This window comes from Rhincodon typus, chromosome 2 (genome assembly GCF_021869965.1).
Source record: "Rhincodon typus isolate 14 chromosome 2, sRhiTyp1.1, whole genome shotgun sequence".
In the NCBI taxonomy this organism is placed as follows: domain Eukaryota; kingdom Metazoa; phylum Chordata; class Chondrichthyes; order Orectolobiformes; family Rhincodontidae; genus Rhincodon; species Rhincodon typus.
In genome coordinates, this window is record NC_063333.1 from 13,770,238 (window position 1) to 13,790,728 (window position 20,491).

General features: G+C 40.1%; 1 protein-coding gene across 9 annotated transcripts in view; it reads right to left on the minus strand.

The window, feature by feature from the left end:
• The window catches only part of kmt2ca (lysine (K)-specific methyltransferase 2Ca), a 179,345-nt gene that overhangs the window by 95,847 nt on the left and 63,007 nt on the right, over positions 1 to 20,491 (minus strand). For 6 of the 9 annotated variants that reach the window (XM_048606763.1, XM_048606743.1, XM_048606750.1 and 3 more), the window contains 6 exons: positions 12,806 to 13,001; positions 9,930 to 10,034; positions 9,506 to 9,553; positions 2,611 to 2,748; positions 2,480 to 2,512; positions 2,257 to 2,376 (listed from right to left, as the gene is read on the minus strand). In XM_048606763.1, coding sequence (XP_048462720.1) covers positions 2,257 to 2,376; positions 2,480 to 2,512; positions 2,611 to 2,748; positions 9,506 to 9,553; positions 9,930 to 10,034; positions 12,806 to 13,001 — 640 coding nt within the window. Of the gene's footprint in view, positions 1 to 2,256; positions 2,377 to 2,479; positions 2,513 to 2,610; positions 2,749 to 9,505; positions 9,554 to 9,929; positions 10,035 to 12,805; positions 13,002 to 16,748; positions 16,836 to 20,491 lie in introns of those variants that run through there. The other 3 variants (XM_048606774.1, XM_048606756.1, XM_048606768.1) reach the window with 2 other exon arrangements.

Consider the following 20,491-nt stretch of genomic DNA (forward strand, 5'->3'; position numbering starts at 1 on the left):
TGCCACATTCTCAAGTCCAATAAATGTTTGCTTTGCCAGCTAGCTTGATGTCTGTCATGTGAAACATGTCTGAGTTGATCGTTAGAGAGATTATAGGTGATAAGTTGGAAAAAATTTCAAGTAACTGGAAACAGTCAACATGGTTTTAACAAAGGGATATCATATTTAATCAATTTATTGTAATTCTTTGAAAAAATAACTTATGCTGTGGATAGAGGGGAATTTTTAAATGTTGTTGGTAAGATGCCACATCAAAGATTACTGCAGAAAATAAATGCTTATAGCATAGGGGTCAACATATCAGCAAGGACACAAGCTAGGCTGCTGGTAAAAATTAGGAAGTATGCATAAATGGGCCCTTGTGGAGGCCCAAAAGGTTCTGTTTAGGAGTCTCAAGTTGTTAAATTTACATTAATGACTTAGAAGAGGGGAATCAAGGCATGGCAGCTAATTTTGCAGGTGACATGAAGATAGTTACAAACGTATATTGTGAAGACAGCATAAGTAAATTGCGAAAATAGATATATTAGTTGAGTGAGCAGGCACAAATCTAGTGGATGGAGTATAATGTAGGAAATTGAGAATGAAAAAGCATAGTATCACTTAAATTGAGAATGACTACAGAATTCCAACTTGCACAAGGATGCTATTTTTTATTACAAGATGAATTAAACATAAAAATAAGGGCATTATGCTTCAAGTTATATGGGGATTTGATAAGATGAAATCTCAAATACTGTGTGCAGTTTTGATCTCCTTAAGTTATGGAAAGATGTAAATGCAATGAAGATGTTTCAGAGGAGCTTTATTAGATTGTTAACTGGATTGAGTGGGTTATCTTATGAGGATAGTTGGGGCAGGCTGGGCTTAATTGCACTGGAGTTTAAAAGAGTGAGGATTGTCTTGATTAAAGATCTTGAATGGTCCTGAAGAGGTAGACGTGGAAAATACGTTTCCTCTTGCCAGTCAGTCAGTCAGTCAGTCTCGAACTAGGCACCACCCTTTTAGGTGAGGAGAAACTTGTGTGTCAACTTTGGTACTTTCTGCGTGGGAAGCCAATGGAGGCGGGATCATTTATTATTATGAAAGGTGGATAAATTATTGTTAGGCAGAGGTATTGAGTGTTATTGAGAGTAGATGGGAATGTGGAATTCAAAACACAAACAGATCAGTCATAACGTTATTGAATGGTGAAGTCGAGTCAAGTGGTTTACTTCTGCTCCTATTTAATTTGCTCAATACCTCATCTCATGAGTAATGAAACAAAAGGAAATATAAGGCACTAAGTTATTTGCATGCCCATCAAGACAGAAAATTATGGTCAAGTAAATACTATAATACTGCTTTTATATTTTCAACCTCAGCGGAATATATGAAATCTACTTAAAAATGCCGATTCATCAGTGGCATTGGCAATCTTTACAAACTCCATGTTTCCAAGCACGTCTTGCGTTGTACCCATGCAGTGATTTGCCATTTAAAATCTCATTCCCCTTGAATGAGGTGAGATTGGCCCTGACAGAGTTCAGCTTTTGCTCAGACTGTGATGATATGCGGCAAGTTTCAGATCACCACAACAGCTTGCTGTTCTTAGAGACATTTTAGTATCAGCACATCCAGTTAAGATGATCTATTGAAAATAATGTATGCTAAATTCAGCAGTTGCTTAACTTACACTGAGAGTCAATCTCCAAATTGAATCAATGCCTGTATAAATTAGATACCAAATTATAAGAAGAACAAGAGAGTGACATTTCATTAGCTTCACTTCTTTTGGGAATGTGAGACTAAATTCTACGGGATATGTATACTTAAAATAACTGATGGCTCACAAATTAAACTGGAGTTTGTCATTTAATCTAAACTTTAAATATTACAGTAAACTGGACAACTGTAATTTTAATTGCTTCTTTGAAATTACAGGTTGAGCCATTAATGTGGGGCCCAACTGCAGTTTGATGATGAGTGCGGGGTAAAATGGCATGCAACTAAAATCATGTAATAAGCATTTCAGATTTTATAATATTTAAATATCACTGCCATTATCAATACGCCACTTTTATCAAAAGAAAAAAATGACAATAGACTTAAGTATAATGGAATTGGAATGAAACAAGAGGTTAGTACAATTTTGCCAATATCCAGAAACATGTTTACTTAAACCGCAGTGGGTGACAATATGAAAAATAACCACAACTGTTAACAGCTCAAGAACAATGAAACCTGGCAGGATTATTTTACGTAGTTAGACTATACCATGTTCAGGCGGAGGCAAAGGAGGCAAAGGTGGTGGAGGTGGTGGCGGCGGCGGCGCCTGGTTCGCTGAAGGACTTAACACAGCTGTGAACAGATCTTCCACTTCCTTTCCCTCCAGCTCTTGATTTGGGGGGGAAAAAAAAGGTGAAAATGTTAGTAAGAATTAAACTCTGGTGATATGTGGATTATTCATTAAATTGCATTAATATTTGAAAATGAATACCTGGAATTTTGTACAGCTTACTTAGAATTGTACCTGTACAATAAAATAACATTTTCTGTCATTTACCAGAAAACCATTCCACAATGTGACACAAAATAAATGTCTTACAAAGTATGGAAGATGCATCTTACCATCTGAAACGATTTTCTCAAGATCAGGGCTAAGTATTCGGTCTAGTTGTTCCTCGGTCAAAGGTCGCGAACTTTGGCCTCCACATGACTGGGGAACTGCAGATGGATCCTCTGTAATGGGGCCAATATCCAGTCCAGCTAAACAAAAAGTTGGTTGTGTTATTTTGATATCAATCAATAAACGCACAGAGAATCTGCATTTGAAGAAGGTGACAGTGGTCATTCATCATATCTTCTAAACTTAGAGTTGTTAAAATTTATCACCAATAACTCATTCTGAATATTCTAAACTGTAAAGTGCAGATTTTTACTTGGCTAGAAGTGGCAGATCAACCACGACAACTAAAATATAAAAAGATTAGGAAGAGATAGTCAAGCAACAGGTCTGTGTTGTAATGTTCAATGACTCATTGCATTGTTGTTACTTTTCTTCACAAGTCGTCAAGTCTAATCACACTTTCACGCCCTTTAACTTGTTTTCAAATGACTATTTAGGGACTGTTTTAAGAATGGCTGATGATCGTGTATATCAATTAAACAACTTTCTAAGTTATTCTCTAAGGAATTTATCAAATTTGGCCAAGCACAAATCCCTTTCAGAAATCTTGCTGACTATCTTTTGAATGTTCAGTAATTTTGTTCCATTTACCGACTCAAGACATTTTATTAACAAGTTTTATTGTCAAAACTGATTACAGCAATATTCTGTGCACTTCTAAACAATCTTTCAATCTAGCAAAATGTTTCATGTCCTACATAAAAGTACAGTTGCCAAAACAAAACACAAGAGTCAATAGAGGAGTTGTTTGGATGGGTAACTTAAAGGTCTGAGTATCAGTGTACACGCACTTCTTGGGAAAAAAAGTCAAGCTACTTTCCTTTATTTTCTCACTTATATTTTAACGTTACCTTTGCCCTACTTACATCTTTGAACTCTTCTGTCTAATTACCTACACAACTGGCTCCTGCTACACTGGTATTTATTCCTTGAATTTCCTTTATAGATGGCAGTTATTCAGGATCCTGCCCTTCACACATAGGAACACGAGTAGGCCATTCAGGCCCTCGAGCCTGGTCCACCGTTTAATGAGATCACTGGTAATATCTATGGCCTCACTCCATATACCTGCCTTTGACCCATCTCTCTTAATATCTTTGCTTAACAAAATTTATCTACTGCAGATTTAAAATTAACTGGTCCTGCACCCACTGTCATTTGTGGAAGAATGTTCAAAATACCTACCATCTTTTGTGTGTGTAAATGCTTCCTAACATCTCTCCTGAATGGTCTGACCCTAATCCTCAGACTATAGCCCATTGTTTCAGAACCCACATTCCAGGGGAAATAGTTTATCTTTATCGACCCTTCCCTTTAGTGTTAATTTTTTGAAGACTTCGATCAGGTCATCCCTCAACCTTCTAAATTCTAGAGAAAACCTCCCCTAGATGGCTTTTATTTCATTACCTGTCCTATTACCATTCCTTTTGACTGTTAAGCATTTCCAACTTTTTTTTTCAGATTTCCAGTATCTGCAATATTCTGCCTTTGTATTTAAATTTAAGACACTAGCATTGCTCCTCCAGGAATGTCCACTTTGAAACAGTTCTACTGCTCTGTCTGATGGGATTTTCTGTTATCTCCTCTACATTGTTATCCTTTATTGCCTTCAATTTCTCTTCCTGCATTTGATTACATATATGCCAAAATTTGCTTTCACAGTTGCATCTGTTTCCTTAGCAACAGCTGCTAGCTCCAATTTATTCCATTAGCATTCCAACTGAAATTGCACTGCATTTCAGTTTCAAAATTACAAATGTCCTAGACATTCAGTACACCATTGCTTGCAAATCATGTCTTCGCTACATTTGGGAGATCCACATTCAACATAATCGTAGACATACTATGGACCCTTCCCTCTTTAGTAACACTGATGCACTGTATCTTGAAGCAGTCCCTAGTCCTTCCACTTCATCCACTGCCTCATTCAGCACTTTTAACAAAAATGTAATCTTCCTTTCAGATATGAAGGATTACATGTTTTAACAACTAATACAGCTCATTATTGTTCTTGTTCACTTCCCCCAACTCAATTCCTTCTTCCAATTTCAACTCTTGCCATAAATTGCTCATGCCTCCTCTCTTTGACCCCGAATGATCTATCCTGAGCAAACACCTCAGCTTCATTCCCCCCATTTCCCCCACCTCAATGAACCGTGCTTGTCACTATGCTGAGCTCTATGCCCTGCCATTCACATCTCCTCCAGACACATCTTTCATTCCTTTGCTTGTTCCATTATCACCTCCATTGATCTTGTATCATGAAATATTTTGTCACTTACTCTATCCTTCCTTCCATCTTGTCACAGATGTTCCTTCATTGCCCAGCCTTTTCTCTTTTATCTGGTCAAAATCGATTACATTTCTAACTTTTCCCAATTCTGACAAAAGGTCACATCATGTTTACTCTATGATTTTATGAGTTTCTGCCATGACCTCAGTATTTATAGCATCTTCTGTATTCGCAGAACCATAGAAATGTTACAGCCCAGAGGCCATTTAACCCATCATGCCCGAACTGGCTCTTCAAACGAGCATCATTACCTAGTGCTAATCTTCCTCTTCCCCACACCCTTGCATACTCTTTCAATCCAGTCATTCAATGACCTCTTGAATGCGTCAATTGAACCTGCTTCCACATTTTCAGTCACTGCATTCCATATTCTAACTATTCACTGTGTGAAAATCTTTTTTCCTTGCATCACTCGTTTCTTTTTGTACATCATTTGAGTTCAATGCCCTCTCATTCTTGTTCTTACGAGTGGGACCAGCTTTTCCCTGTCTATTCTATCCAGCCCTCTCATGATTTTGAAAATCTCGATCAAATCTCCTCTCAGCTATTTTGCTTTCATATTTCAACTATCGGCAATATTAGCTTTTGTTCAAAGCATTCATTACAGCTTTAGTTAACTGATTTGTCAGACTACTGGGCCCCACAATGTTCAATATGATCGACATTGGCATGAATTGATAAATGCAAGGTTGTTTCTTAAGAAAAAAACTCAGGAGGTAAAGACGCCACAAAATTTAGGGAAGGAATTACATAACACAGGTTGTACGGGGCTGAAGATATGGCTTACAACGAAGAAGCTAAGAAACTGGAGTAGGTAAGAGACCAGAATAGTCCATCGAAGGCCATTGGGCAGGAAAAGGCAAGAGACAGGGAATTATATAGACAACATTTTTGGATTACATTATTTTATGAAGTATGATAGGTTGTGTGGGTTGGAGTAGGATGTTATAAACAGATACGGACAGACCAAGTAAGTGGACAAAAGTACGGCAGGTACAGTTCAATCTGAAGAAATGAGAGGTAGCAATCTGCCTACACTTTAAGGTCAGGTTGTCAGAAGTTTTGACACGCCACAGTGGAACCATTGATTATTTGTTTTTATCTTAATTGACTTACATGTTATTACTTGCATGTTGTTGATGCATTAAATTGTTTTTTCAAGTTATCTAACTTGAGATAGCAACCAGAATAAGAAACATGGCCAAGAATTATATGCAAATGATCAGACTAAAAAAAAGTTCCTCAATAAACATTGAGCCTGTTCCTTTATTTCTTCTATCTTCAACAGTCAATTTGTCGGCATCATAGCGCGTATATTCTTGAGAATCAAGAATGCAATAGTCTTTCCAACAAGCAGATGCAATGACAGGAAGTAGGCAGCATCTGTGTAGAAAAAGCGCAGTCTATGTTTGGAGTCCAGTGATTCTTCATTTATGTAGATATAAATATGCTTGTTTATTCCTACGATTGCATCTGATTGTTGGAAAGACTGTAGCTTTCTTGGTCTAAAGAATTCTTGATGAAAAATGGATTGAAAGGGGAAAGAAAAAGACAAAAAGGAAAATAAAGGAAGAAAATTTAAATTTAAAGTTTATGAAATCTCAAAACAATTTGCCACATATAAGAACAAAGTCGAACAGTTTAATTTGTGCTTTTTTTAAAAAAGAAATTAGAACACCAAATCATCTGTGTCACTTGTTAAAACAACAAATTACAAGCACCATCTACTATGGCTCCCTCTGAAAGCTTTGAAGGTGGTGTTAGTGGGCATCACATATTCTCTCTCTAAGGGCATGAACGTAGCCTCCAAAGAGAGCCAGCAGTCAGGAACTATGACCTTCCCCTCCATGCTCACTGCCTAGACTGATTGATGACTACTTTAGCCAGGCCCAAGAGCAGGCCAACAAGGACACATCCTTTGATTTGCAACCACCCGCCCTCAACCAAAACTCTGCACCATATGTTCAAAAGGTCAGAAGCGTGGGGTGAAGTGCAACCAAAAGAATAACTGATGTTTCAAATAACTAAACAAAAAAGGGATTCTAATTGCCCACAACTAACATATACATGGTCAATGGATTTTTAAATTGTTCCCTTTCCGTCAGGCAGGTTGTTAACAATTATCATGTGTTTGAAAGCATAGTTTATGCTCTTAATCACCAGTTCTAAAATTTCTATGGCAAGTTTAGTATGCAGCTAACATGAAAAATAGTGAAATTCTTTAAAAAAAATGCTAAAGAATAAAAGGGTGAAACTCTGTTTCTGAAAAGTAAATGGTGACCGACAAGTTCCAGAGATTCACAACTCTATTAATCCCTCAAATTTGCGGCTGATTCAGACTATAAAATATAGGATTAGGTCATTCGGCCCAGAGTCTGCTCCGCCATTCCATCACGGCTGATATGTTTCTCAAACCCATTCTCCTGCTTCTCCTTGTAACCTTTGTTCCCCTCACTAATCAAGAACACATCTATCTCTGGTAAATACTCAATAACTTGGCCTCCACAGTAATGAGATCCACAGATTCGCCACCCTCTGGCTGAAGAAATTGCTCCTCATTTCAGTTCTAAAGGGCTATTCCCTCACTCTAAGGCTGTGCCCTGTGGTCCTAGACTCTCCTACTAACAGAATTATCTTCTCCATATCAACTGTATTAGGCCTATCAGTATTATGCAAGTTTCAATAAGATTCCCCCATTCTTCTAAACTCCATCGAGTACTGGCCCAGAGTCCTCAAACACTCCTCAACTGAAACTCTTCATCCCGAGCATCATTCTTGAAAACCTCCTCTGGGCCCCCTTCAACACGAGCACATCCTTCCTTAGATACAGAGCCCAAAAGTGCTCACAGTATTTCAAATCCTGTCTGACTAGAACCTTGTACAGCCTCAGCAGTACATCCCTGTTCTTGTATTCTAGCTCTTTTGAAATAAATGCTAACATTGTATTTGCCTTCCTAACAGCCACTGAGCCTGCATGTTAAGATTAAGAGTGACTCCCATGTCCCTTTGTGCTTCAGATATCCAAAGTCTTTCCCATTTAGAAAATAGACCCTCAAATCTTCCTACCAAAATGCACAACCTCACACTTTCACATGATGTCTTCCACTTCTTTGCCCACTCTCCTAGCATGTCAAGTCCTTCTGCAGCCTACCCGCCTCCTCAACATGACCTGTTACTCCAACTAGGTTTGTGTCATCTGCAAACGTAGCAACAATGCCCTCAGTTCCTTTACTCAGATTGTTAATGTAAACGTGAATCGTTGTGGTCTCGACATGACCCATGTAGAACTCCAATAGTCACCAGCTGCCAATGTGAAAAAGACCCCTTTAACCCACACTCTGCCTGCTGCCAGGCAGTCAATCCTCCACCCATGCCATTAACTTGTCCCAAACACTGTAGACTCGTATCTTATTTAGCAGCTACATGTTCGGCACCTTGTCAAAGCCTTGTGGAGATCCAAATAGATCATGTTGACTGGCTCTCCTTTGTCTAACTTGTTCATTACCACCTCAAAGAATTCTAACAGATTTGTCAGGAATGACCTCCCCTTGACAAAACTGTGCTGACTCAGCCCTATTTTACCATGTGCTTCTAGTACTCTAAAACCTCATCCTTAATAATGGACTCTAGAATTTTACCAACAACTGAGGTCAGACTAATTGGTCCATAGTTTCCTGTTGTCTGTCTCCCTCCCTTCCTAAGGGTGTTACATTAGCCATTTTCCAGTCCTCTGGGACCCCTCCTGACTTCAATATTCCTGAAAGATCTCCACCAATGCCTTTACAATCTCCTCAGCTATCTCCTTCAGAACTCTGGGGTATAGAGCATGGGGTTCAGGTGATTTATCCACGTTCAGACCTTTCAGCGTCCCCAGCATCACCTTCTTAGGGACAGCCACTACACTCACCTCTGTCCCGACTCTCTTGTTCATGAGCATTTTGTTTTATTTGTTTTAAAAGCAAGATCTGGTGTGTGGTCCAAGAACCAATATTGAAATGTTATCTTTAATCTCCAAAAAAAAAAAAAAAAATACGCTGCCAGTATCCAATGCATCTTTAAAGGCCGCAAATCTGTTCAACCCAGGTACAGGTTTATTTAGTTGAAGATTTAGAATGCTTCTCCACATTCCATTCAGACGACTGTCATAAATTTGTTCTTTTCCTTTCAAGGTGTCACTGTTATCACTAAGTTCCCCAAACAGGCCATAGAAACTAACCACCAAATCCACAGCAGAATCTGGCTATATTTTCAAATGAATATTAGGATCATGGTTCAAGATCAATACATCAAAAACACTGCTTGAATTCAGAGTTATTCTATTTTCTAAAGCCAATTAAAAAAATGCAGTTTAGTCACTCATGTGCTAATATTTGAAGCAAACAAGTTAGCCATGGTATAATCTGTTAGTGATACAGAACAAACAGACAGAGCATTGATAAGGAGATTCTCAAAAAAACCCCACACACACAGGCATGCACACTTGCTCTGGAGAAAGACAAAAAGCACCAGACATGGGACTACTGCTATCCACCATTTAGTCTTACCAAATGGAGAAGGTGAATTCTCGACCTGGAAAGTGCATAAATCAAGACCTACGGGACCCAAACCAGATAAAATGGATGAATAACTGGGAAATAAAGACCAAACAAAAACGAAAGAAGCACACATAATATACCCAACTGAAGAGCATGCGACAGTTATTGGGCAGTAGAGATTAAAGCAGCATAATTATTGATTGTTAATTTCTTCACATAATTGCATCAAGCAACCAAGCAATTTACAGCAAAAGAAATTTTGGGGAAATATATTCAAACAGCTATTCACGCACAAATGTGTTTTATGACAAATCAGCACTAGAATAAAAGCAACAGAAATTTATGTAAATTGGCATGCTCAAACTTCACAGGAAACCATTCTGCCACTACAAAGATGTTGTGCATGAGCTCAACAATGCTGCACACAACATACCGGTCTCATCTCCTGTTTTGTCCAATTCATCAGAGAGTATTCCAAGGATATCATCTTCTGTGGTTAGGACTTCTGAGAGATCAGCTAGAGGGTCTTCACTGCTACCTATAGAAAATCAAACTTCTCAGTTTAGCACAGTATTAACTTTCACTTTTTTTAAAATTCACTCAGAGCAGGGATATTACAGGTTGCCAACTTTTATTGCCTGTTCCTAGTTGCCTTTGAGAAGGTTGTGGTAAGCTGCCTTCTTGAACCACAACAGTCCACATGCTGTAGGTTGACCTATAAAGCTATTCGGAAGGGAATTCCTCAAGTTTGACCCAGTGAAAGTGAAGGAACAGCAATATATTTGCAAGTCAGGATGGTGAGTGACTTCGAGGGGAACTTGCAGATGGTGGTATTCACATGTATCAGCAGCCCTTGTCCTTCTAGATGGAAGTGGTCATGGGTTTGGAAAGTTCTATCAGAGGATCTTTGGTGAATTTCCAGCAGTGATCATGTAGATAGCATACACTGCTGCTACTGAGTGTCAGTGGTGGAAGGAGTGGGAACAGCTCCAATCAGGTGAGCTGCTTTTTCCTGGATGATGTCAAGCTTCTTGAGTGTTGTTGGATCTACAGCATCCAGGTAAGTGGGGAGTATTATATCACACTCCTGGCGTGTGTCTGTAGATGGTGGACAGGCTTTGGAGGTGACAGGAGGTAAAAATTCCTTGCCTCTGACCTGCTCTTGTAGCCATTGTGCTTATGTGGCGAGTACAGTCAATGGTCATCCCAAGGATTTTGATTGGGGGTGGGGGGTGGGGGGGTGGTGGCGGCATGGGATTCAGTGATGGTAACACTATTGCATGGGATTCAGTGATGGTAACACTATTGAATGTCAAAGGGTGTTGATTAGATTATCTCTTATTGGAGATGGTCATTGCCCGACATAGCACCTTTTCAGCTGGATGCAAAAGATCGTATGATATTAATGAAAGAAATGTATATAATTTCCTTGAGTCCTAACCAACATTACTTCTTTGACCAATTAGAATACCAAGGATATTAGTATTTGTAAAGAATGCTGGCTACATAAATGGCTATTACATAGTCATGAAGTTCAACATTTTAAGTTGTTTCAATGATAAATTTGGTCTAGATCACTGAGCCAATATTAATCATAAGTGCAGCTTGCACCATAGTCAAGAAAGTATCAGGTGAAAAGATTACACGAAAGTAGAAATTTGATGATCCCGTCATAACCTGGGAACGTCCTTAGTATGAATGTTCAAGCAGTTTTTGAATCTGATCCAGTCAATGTAACTTATTTTTGAAATGATTGACAAGTTACATCTTGACATAACAATAACCAATGATAAAGGTACCATTCTGAGAACAAATACACCTGGATGATAATAACTGCAAGAGGATTAAATATGACGTATTATATACGTAAGATAAGCCAATAAAACAAGATTCAATTAATTTCGAAGGGGACAACTTCAGTAAACCAAGTGCTTAAACAGACCAACAAAGCCCTGGCAATGAAGGAAAACCAATGGACCACAACGTACATGTACAGGTTAAGTACACTTTAAGTCTAACAAATGAAAACAAAGAAATTCAATCATAAATGGATTGCTAGAAATACAAAAAAAAACTTTACAAGGTGTAGAGGCAAAAGACAAGAAAATGACGTCAGATGCAGTAGAATCTGATAGCACAGCTAAGGAATTACAGAATGAACATAGAACATAGAACATAGACCTAAACAAAACTTGCATGTTGAAAAATGGCTTACACAAATTAATGTAGCTGTATGCATGTGCTCATATATACATGATGCTGAGCTAGCTGGTGAAGAGATTGACCTGAAAGCATTACTGGACTCCACACTGACCACGTTCACAGCCTTTGTACAGCAGCGATAAAAAAAAATCAAGCAGAATATTGAGGCCCTTGTGATTAGGCAAAGTATTCAAACCACAAGGGAAATACCAATAGCCACCCTGGAAGCAGAGAAGAGGTTGCCGATATCAGCAGATTGAGCTTGATGAAACAAGGTTATAAAGTTTTGGTTTTCAGGCCAGTAAGACTAATTATAGGAAACGTTTGGTAAGCAAACTACTATGTAGAATTAAAGTAGTTAACTTTGAACACTAAGATAAAATAGCAACTACAGATGAGGGGAGGTATGTATTAACTAGCAAAACGCAAGTTTAAGACATATAGACCACATACAGAATAAGTGATACAGTCAGTTCTGCTTTAACGCATGTTTCTTCAACGCAAATTGGCTTTAACATAATTGAAGAGGTTAGACCGCTGTTTGTGGAACGCGAATGTTCCTACCTGTATTGGCTATAATGCAATTCCGGCCCCATTAGTTTATATGGCGTGGCTATTGCATGTTTTGCTTATGATGCGAGATCTCTTGAGAACGGAGCTATCATGTTATACCAGAAACGTCTGCACCTGAAATGGCATTCTCCAAGTGGGGTAGTGGGTCAAGAACTCAGTGGACTCTTTTGGAGGCACAAGTTAATACGATGATGGAGAGACTGTACATTATCAGAAACAGGAACAAGAGTAGGCTATTTGGCCTCTTGAGCCTGTTCTGCCATTCAATAGCATCATGACTGATCCAACATTCCTCACACCCACCTTCCTGCTCTTTAGAATCACTGTTTTGTGGCAACCTATGAGGCAACGCTCATTTGCACTTAACTGTGCAGTAAGATGTTAAACAAGTGTACCAAACTCAATATTAGTTTGTACGCTGGCAACCTCTAAGTCACAGTATGGCTCCTCTAGATGACAAAAAGCACATAATGTAGTTATTTTACTTCCTTAATGGGAAACATTAATAACTGAGTGTTGTGTGCCTACACATACCTTGTCCTCCCTGATGTTTTGTTGCCACCTGAGTTGTGGCTGAACTCAACAGTGGATCAGAGGAAGGATCCAGGAAACTTATATTTGCATTCAGAACTCTGTTTGGTGGCCGAGATAATTCATCATCAGAAAGAGCATCCAGACTCAGTTTGCTGTGTTGACTTGCAAGAAGAAGATTTTTTCCAAAGAAGGCTTCCTGTATAGGGAACAAATTAGGCAATAAAATAATGAAACAAGTGTACTCCAAAATAAACAAGTGTCATAGTTTGGGAGAGATGGAGAAACAGTGCCAACATCTCTGGACTAGTTATCCAGAGACCAAGACTAATTCCCTGGTGACATGGGTTTAAATTATACCATGGCAGCTCATGGAATTTAATTTCAATTCATAAAAAGTATGGAAACTGGAACTGAAAGCTAGTCTCCGTAATGATGGCAACAAAATAGTAAACGTTATAAAACCCATATGGTTCACTAATGTCCTTTTGGGAAGGAAATCTACCATTCTTGCCTGGTGGTCCCTTACACGGGATGCTGGACCAAGATCAAGGTGGCTGTCTCCTGAATGCTCTCTAATACGGCCTAGTGAGGAGGACAGCCTTAGGTTACAAGGACAGACAGGCTGGTCAGATGGGCTGATCAGTAGCAAATAGAATTCAATCAAGATAAAGGTGAACTGTTGTACTTGGGCATGACAAACAAGGCAAAGAAACACATGATGAACTATCAGACCCTGGGAAGCACCAAGGATTACAGGGGCATTGGCATGCCTGTACACCAGTCCTAAGGTGTAAAAGTACCTTAGAAATTCACCAAAGATCATCAAACAGCATCTTCCAAGCCCACAACCTCTTCCACCTGGAAGGACAAAGGCAGTAGACATATGGAAACACCACCACCTTCAAGTTCCCCTTGAAGCCAATTACCATTCTGACTTGGAAATATATTGCTGTTCCTTCACTGTCGCTGGGTCAAAATCCTGGAATTCCCTCCCTAATGCCATTGTGGGTCAACCTACAGCAGGTGGATTGCAGTGGTTCAAGGCGGCAGCTCATCATCACCTTCTCAAGGGCAACTAGGGATGGGCAATAAATGATGGTCTAGTCAGCAACACCCAAATCCCACAACGGAATAGAAAAAAACAAGCAGGTGGAAAATGTGTTTGGAGGAGGTATATGGGAAATTTGCCTTTATTACCAGACGCACAGAGTTTGCCAGTAGGGAGGTTTGCTGGAACTGTATAAAAAGTTGGTTAGGCCACAGCTAGGAGATGGTGTGCAGTTTTGGAATTCACATTATAGGAGGGATGTGATAGCACTGGAGAGGGTGTACAGGAGATTTACCAGGCTATTCCCTGGGCTGGATAGTTTTAGGCGTGAAGTGAGATTGGACAGACTGGGATTTTTTTTTAGACCATAAGAGATTGAGAAGGGACATGACTGAGATGTATAAAATTATGAGTGGCATAGATGGGGGAGACAGAAATAAACCTTGAAGAAGGGATCAATAATCATAGAACATAGATTCAAGGTTTGAGGCAAAAGATTAAGAGGGAATATGAGGAAAATCTTTTGAGGATCTGGAACTCACTGCCTTTGAAGAGTATTTAGAAGCAGAAACCCTCACAATATTTAAGAAGTACTTAGATGTGCATTTCGCTGCTAAGGCATACAAGGTTATGTTCAAGTGTTGGAACGTAGGATTAGAATTGTTAGGTGGTTGTTTTTGACCAGCGTGGATGTGATGTGCTGAAGGGCCTTTTTTCTGTGTTGTAGATCTCTATGACACTACAAATAGCGACGGTCAACAATTGTTGGCCAGGTCAGCAACATCGACATCCTATGAAAGCAGAATTTTAAAAAAAAGAAGAGATTAATAAATGGCCCAGCTTTTGGTTTGGTGGAGCCAATGTCTTTCCTTTCTTTAAAAAAAGTTCTATGCCAGTGCCCTCAGAATGCTGAATCAAGCAAGTAGTGTGCTTTCATTTTTCATCATTTCACTAGCAGTACATTTCAAAAGGTGAACAAAAGGCAAAATTTAAATATTTCATTTCATGAGTTATACTGCATACTTTAATATTTTGGTTACAGTTGACAAATCAACAAAGGTCAACCCCAGAAACTAAGGATTGTATTGACCTTTTATTCTAATAAATGCATTTGAGATAAGTCTGTTTAGATGAATACCAATACTGCGTGCAATTCTGGTCTCCCCGTTATACGAAGGATGTGGTGAAACTTGAAAGGGTTCAGAAAAGATTTACAAGGATGTTGCCAGTGATGGAGGGTTTGAGCTATAGGGAGAGGCTGAATAGGCTGGGGCTGTTTTCCCTGGAGTGTCGGATGTTGAGGGGAGACGCTTATAAAGGTTTTCATGAGAGGCATGGATAGGGTAAATAGACAAGGTCTTTTCCCCAGGGTGGAGTCGTCCAAAACTACAGGGCATACATTTTAGGTGAGAGGGGAAAGATTTAAAAGGGACTTAAGCGGCAACTTTTTCACGCAGAGGGTGGTGTGTATATGGAATGAGCTGTCAAAAGAAGTGGAGGAAGCTGGTACAGTTACAACATTTAATGGGCATCTGGATGGGTATATGAGTAGGAAGGGTTTAGCGTGATATGAGCCATATTCTGGCAAATGGGACTGGATTTATTTAGGGTAAATGGTTGGCATGGTTGAGTTCCACCGAAGGATCTGTTTCTGTGCTGTATATCTCTATGACTCTAATACTCTCGTTGCATGATCATGCTGTGTGTAGTTGACTGCTCACGGTCATTACCAAAGGAATGCCCTTTTCCCCACTTTGGGAGTCATGACCTGATTTTGAAACTTCAGCAAAACTGGTGCCAGAAACATCTAGCTGTCAACACAAAGCAAGCCGAAGTGCACTGAAGTGACTAAGCTCAATCCTGCATTGCCAGCTTATTTGATTTATCGCCTGGAATTTGAAGCGCAGCTTTAATTCAATGCCAGAAACTAACCTACTGAGATCTGCAGAAAATCTACCCAGCAGTTCAAATCTCAAGGGATATTGGTGCTTAAAAATTAAAGGGCTACATTTGGGGACAAATATTGATTTACTCTTAAGGAATAAAACAGGAATTCCACTTATACAACCTGAAAATGAAAAATTTACAGGACCGGGGCGAGAGTGAGACTAATTCAATAGCCCTTCCTCTGAATCAGGATAGGCACAACAGGACAAATGGCACATTTCTATGCTGCAAGATCCCTTTAATTTGGTGTCAATGTTGAATCTGTGAATGAAGGTCAGGGGAAAGAAAATAAATATCAGGCAAAACTTAAGTAAAACCCAACCCCATGTGGAGACACGAAACAATGGTGGAGAAGGCTCGATGGCTGGGAAAATAAATGTGAACAGTATTGCTCTGCTTGGTACAGGAAGGTATTTTTCATAAAACACAGCAGAGCACATTGTCTATCAGAAGATGGAAATCAGAAGGCAGCAAAATGGCACCACCTACAGTGGTCAGGACACTTCAGATCTTAGCCACTCAATAAAAGATCTACTCCTGTTTACCTGTTGCTTCTTTTCAAACAACATCTTGGATCTTGTCTCCTTGAAGGAGGACAGACATTGCCCAGCTCCCTTAACCACTTGAACAAAGTCTCCAACTCTGAGTTAAGTGTCAGAAACTTAAGAAAGTTCTGTCTTACTTATCTAAATAGTCACCTTAGGCAAAAAAAATCCATGCCTAACTCCTACACAACAGAGCCCTGTCCTTGACTCCCCCTCGTCCGAAGCTCCAATTCACCCCACCCAAACTGAACTGACTCGGCCCTGACTGGACAACATCGCCCACTGCAGTACCCAACTCACTCATTCAGGACTATACATTCACTGGCCCATATTTATGCAATAATAGAAAAATGCTGTTTAAATATCCCAAAGTTTTTCAGTATATGAGTGAATGAATACTTACCAGAATACGGCAGCTAGTGCTGCAACGAGGGTACATGGTTTGTCTTCCCCTGACAATCTCTCACAATGAAAGAGAAGTCTGATTTCAGGTATGATTCGCATTTCTGAAGAGAATGGGATTGAAAGGCCCAGACTCAGCCAGGTGGAAAACAGTGGGAGTGTGGCAGGCCAATACTGCTTGCTACTCCTTGAAAAGTTCAGTGTCATACATATACTGTACTTTACAAAGTCTGTGTTATATGTTTTAATGTTAAAACAGTCTATCTCATCTATTTTCTAACTGGTTATGGCTTGATTTGATTGCATGAAGTACCTTGCAGGAAAAATTCCCACTCAGCTTGTTTAATATTTTAAATTCAGTTTAAAATAAAATCTGGAAATAAACATCTATGATCAGTATCATGAACCTGACAAGTTCATCTAAAAGAACATACTTTGTTCATTAATGCTAATTATGGAAGGAAATCTGCCACTGTGAACAGGTTTTTTTTCTACATCGGACTACTGTCCCACAGTAATGTGGCTCATTTTTAAGTACCCTCTGAACTGGCTCAATATGTCAATCAGTTGGTCCACCATTACCTTCTAAAGACTGCTAAGATGGGCAAATAATGTAGGACATAGCCTGAGATGTTTAAAAACAAATAAGCTAATGAGCTTAACACCCATGACAATTGTGAAACAAGCTGTCTACAAGTCCAGAACTAAACAAAGCTGTGTGAACTGATCTTTGTGCAATAGACAGATTTCTCAGAAGGATACAAAGAAATTGATTACTTTAAACAAGTTAGTGTTAGGTCAGTGTTTGGATAAAACACTGAAAAGGTTACTTAAGTCTGAGTACATTTAAGATCAGGTGTATGAGCACAGCTCCAGGAAGAAGCTATCTGCAGTTCCAGTCTAAGTTAAATCACAAGTTACTTAAATCTGATGAGGTGCTACAGGACCTCATTAAGTACTTTGTGTCGGTATTCACGAGGGACATGTCGGATGTTGAGGTTAGGGATAGATGTTTGATTACTCTAGGTCAAGTTGGCATAAGGAGAGGGGAAGTGTTCGGTATTCTAAAAGGCATTAGGGTGATCAAGTCCCCAAGTCCAGATGGGATCTATCCCAGGTTACTGAGGGAAGCGAGAAAGGAAATAGCTGGGGCCTTAACAGATATCTTTGCAGTATCCTTCAGCACGGGTGAGGTCCCAGAGGACTGGAGAATTGCTAATGTTGTCCCCTTGTTTAAGAAGGGTAGCAAGGATAATCCAGGTAATTATAGATAGGTGAGCCTGACGTCAGTGGTGGGGAAGCTGCTGGAGAAGATACTGAGGGATAGGATCTATTTACATTTGGAAGAAAATGGGTTTATTAGTGATAGGCAGCATGGTTTTATGCAGGGAAGGTCATGTCTTACCAACTTGATAGAATTCTTTGAGGAGGTGACAAAGTTGATAGATGAGGGAAGGGCTGTAGATGTAGAAGGCGTTTGATAAGGTTCCTCATGGTAGGCTGATGGAGAAAGTGAAGTCACATGGGGTCCAGGGTGTACTAGCGAGATGGATAGAGAACTGGCTGGGCAACAGGAGACAGAGGGTTGTAGTGGAAGGGAGTTTCTCAAAATGGATAACTGAACAGTGGTGTTCCACAGGGATCCGTGTTGGGACCACTATTGTTTGTGATATACATAAATGATCTGGAGGAAGGTATAGATGGTCTGATTAGCAAGTTTGCAGATGACACTAAGATTAGTGGAGTAGCAGATAGTGAAGAGGACTGTCGGAGAATGCAGCAGAATATAGATATATTGGAGAGTTGGGTGGAGAAATGGCAGATGGAGTTCAATCCAGGCAAATGCGAGGTGATGCATTTCGGAAGATCCAATTCAAGAGTGAACTATACAGTAAATGGAAAAGCCCTGGGGAAAACTGATGCACAGAGAGATCTGGGTGTTCAGGTCCATTGTACCCTGAAGGTGGCAACGCAGGTTGATAGAGTGATCAAGTAGGCATACGGCATGCTTTCATTCATCGGACGGGGTATTGAGTACAAGAGTTGGCAGGTCATGTTGCAGTTGTATCGGACTTTGGTTTGACCACATTTGGAATACTGCGTACAATTCTGGTCGCCACATTACCAAAAGGATGTGGATGCTTTGGAGAGGGTGCAGAGGAGGTTCACCAGGATGTTGTCTGGTATGGAGGGCGCTAGCTATGAAGAGAGGTTGAGTAGATTAGGATTATTTACATTAGAAAGACGGAGGTTGAGGGGGGACCTGATTGAGGTCTACAAAATCATGAGAAGTATAGACAGGGTGGATAGCAAGAAACTTTTTCCCCCCCAGAGTGGGGGACTCAATTACTAGGGGTCACAATTTCAAGGAGAGAGGGGAAAAGTTTAAGGGAGATATGCGTGGAAAGTTCTTTACGCAGAGGGTGGTGGGTGTTGCCAGAGGAGGTGGTAGAGGCGGGCACGATAGCGTCATTTAAGATGTATCTAGACAGATACACGAATGGGCAGGGAGCAGAGGGATACAGATACTTGGAAAATAGGCAACAGGTTTAGAGAGAGGATCTGGATTGGCGCAGGCTTGGAGGTCCGAAGGGCCTGTTCCTATGCTGTAATTTTCTTTGTTCTTTGTTCAGACAGGGAGTTTGATGTGAGTACTACAAGAGGTGTATTGGGGTACTATACAAGGTGTGGTTTTGGGCACTATACAAAAACTGTTGATTTTCTTTTTGATCCATAAGGCGTGTTTTGGGATTAATGACATGATACTTCTGTTACGTGTTTAAAAATCTTTGAGTGTGTGTTATTATGTAGACAGTTTGATTTTTTTTATTTTCATTTCTTTTATTAATAAACTACTGGTTCATCAACTGGTGGAGTTGTGGATAGTGTGGAGGCTGTTGTAGGTTACAACGGGACATTGACAGAATGCAGAGCTGGGCAAAGAAGTGGCGGATGGAATTCAACCCAGAAAAGTGTGAAGTGATTCATGTTGGAAGGTCGAATTTGAACGCAGAATACAGGGTTAATGGCAGGATTCTTAGCAGAGTGGAGGAACAGAGGGATCTTGGTGTCCACGTCCACAGATCCCTCAAAGTTGCTACCCAAGTTGATAGGGTTGTTAAGGCGGCGTATAGTGTGTTGGCTTTCATTGGCGGGGGGAATTGAGTTTAAGAGCCGCGAGGTTATGCTGCAGCTCTATAAAACCCTGGTTAGACCACACTTGGAATATTGTGTTCCGTTCTGGTCGCCTCATTATAGGAAGGATGTGGAAGCTTTAGATAGGGTGCAGAGGAGGTTTACCAGGATGCTGCCTGGACTGGAGGGCAGGTCTTATGAGGAAAGATTGAGGGAGCTAGGGCTTTTCTCATTGGAGCGAAGAAGGATGAGAGGTGACTTGATGGAGGTGTACAAGACGATGAGAGGCATAGATAGAGTGGATAGCCAGAGACTTTTTCCCAGGATGGAAATGACTATTATGAGGGGGCATAATTTTAAAGGTGATTGAAGGAAGGTATAGGGGAGATGTCAGAGGTAGGTTCTTTACACAGACAGTGGTGGGTGCGCGGTATGTGCTGCCAGCAGTGGTAGTGGAGTCAGATACGTTTGGGACATTTAAGCGACTCTTGGATAGGCACATGGACGATAGTAAAATGTAGGGTATGCAGGGTAGTTTGATCTTAGTAGGATAATAGGTCGGCACATCGTGGGCCGAAGCACCTGTACTGTGCTGTACTGTTCTATATT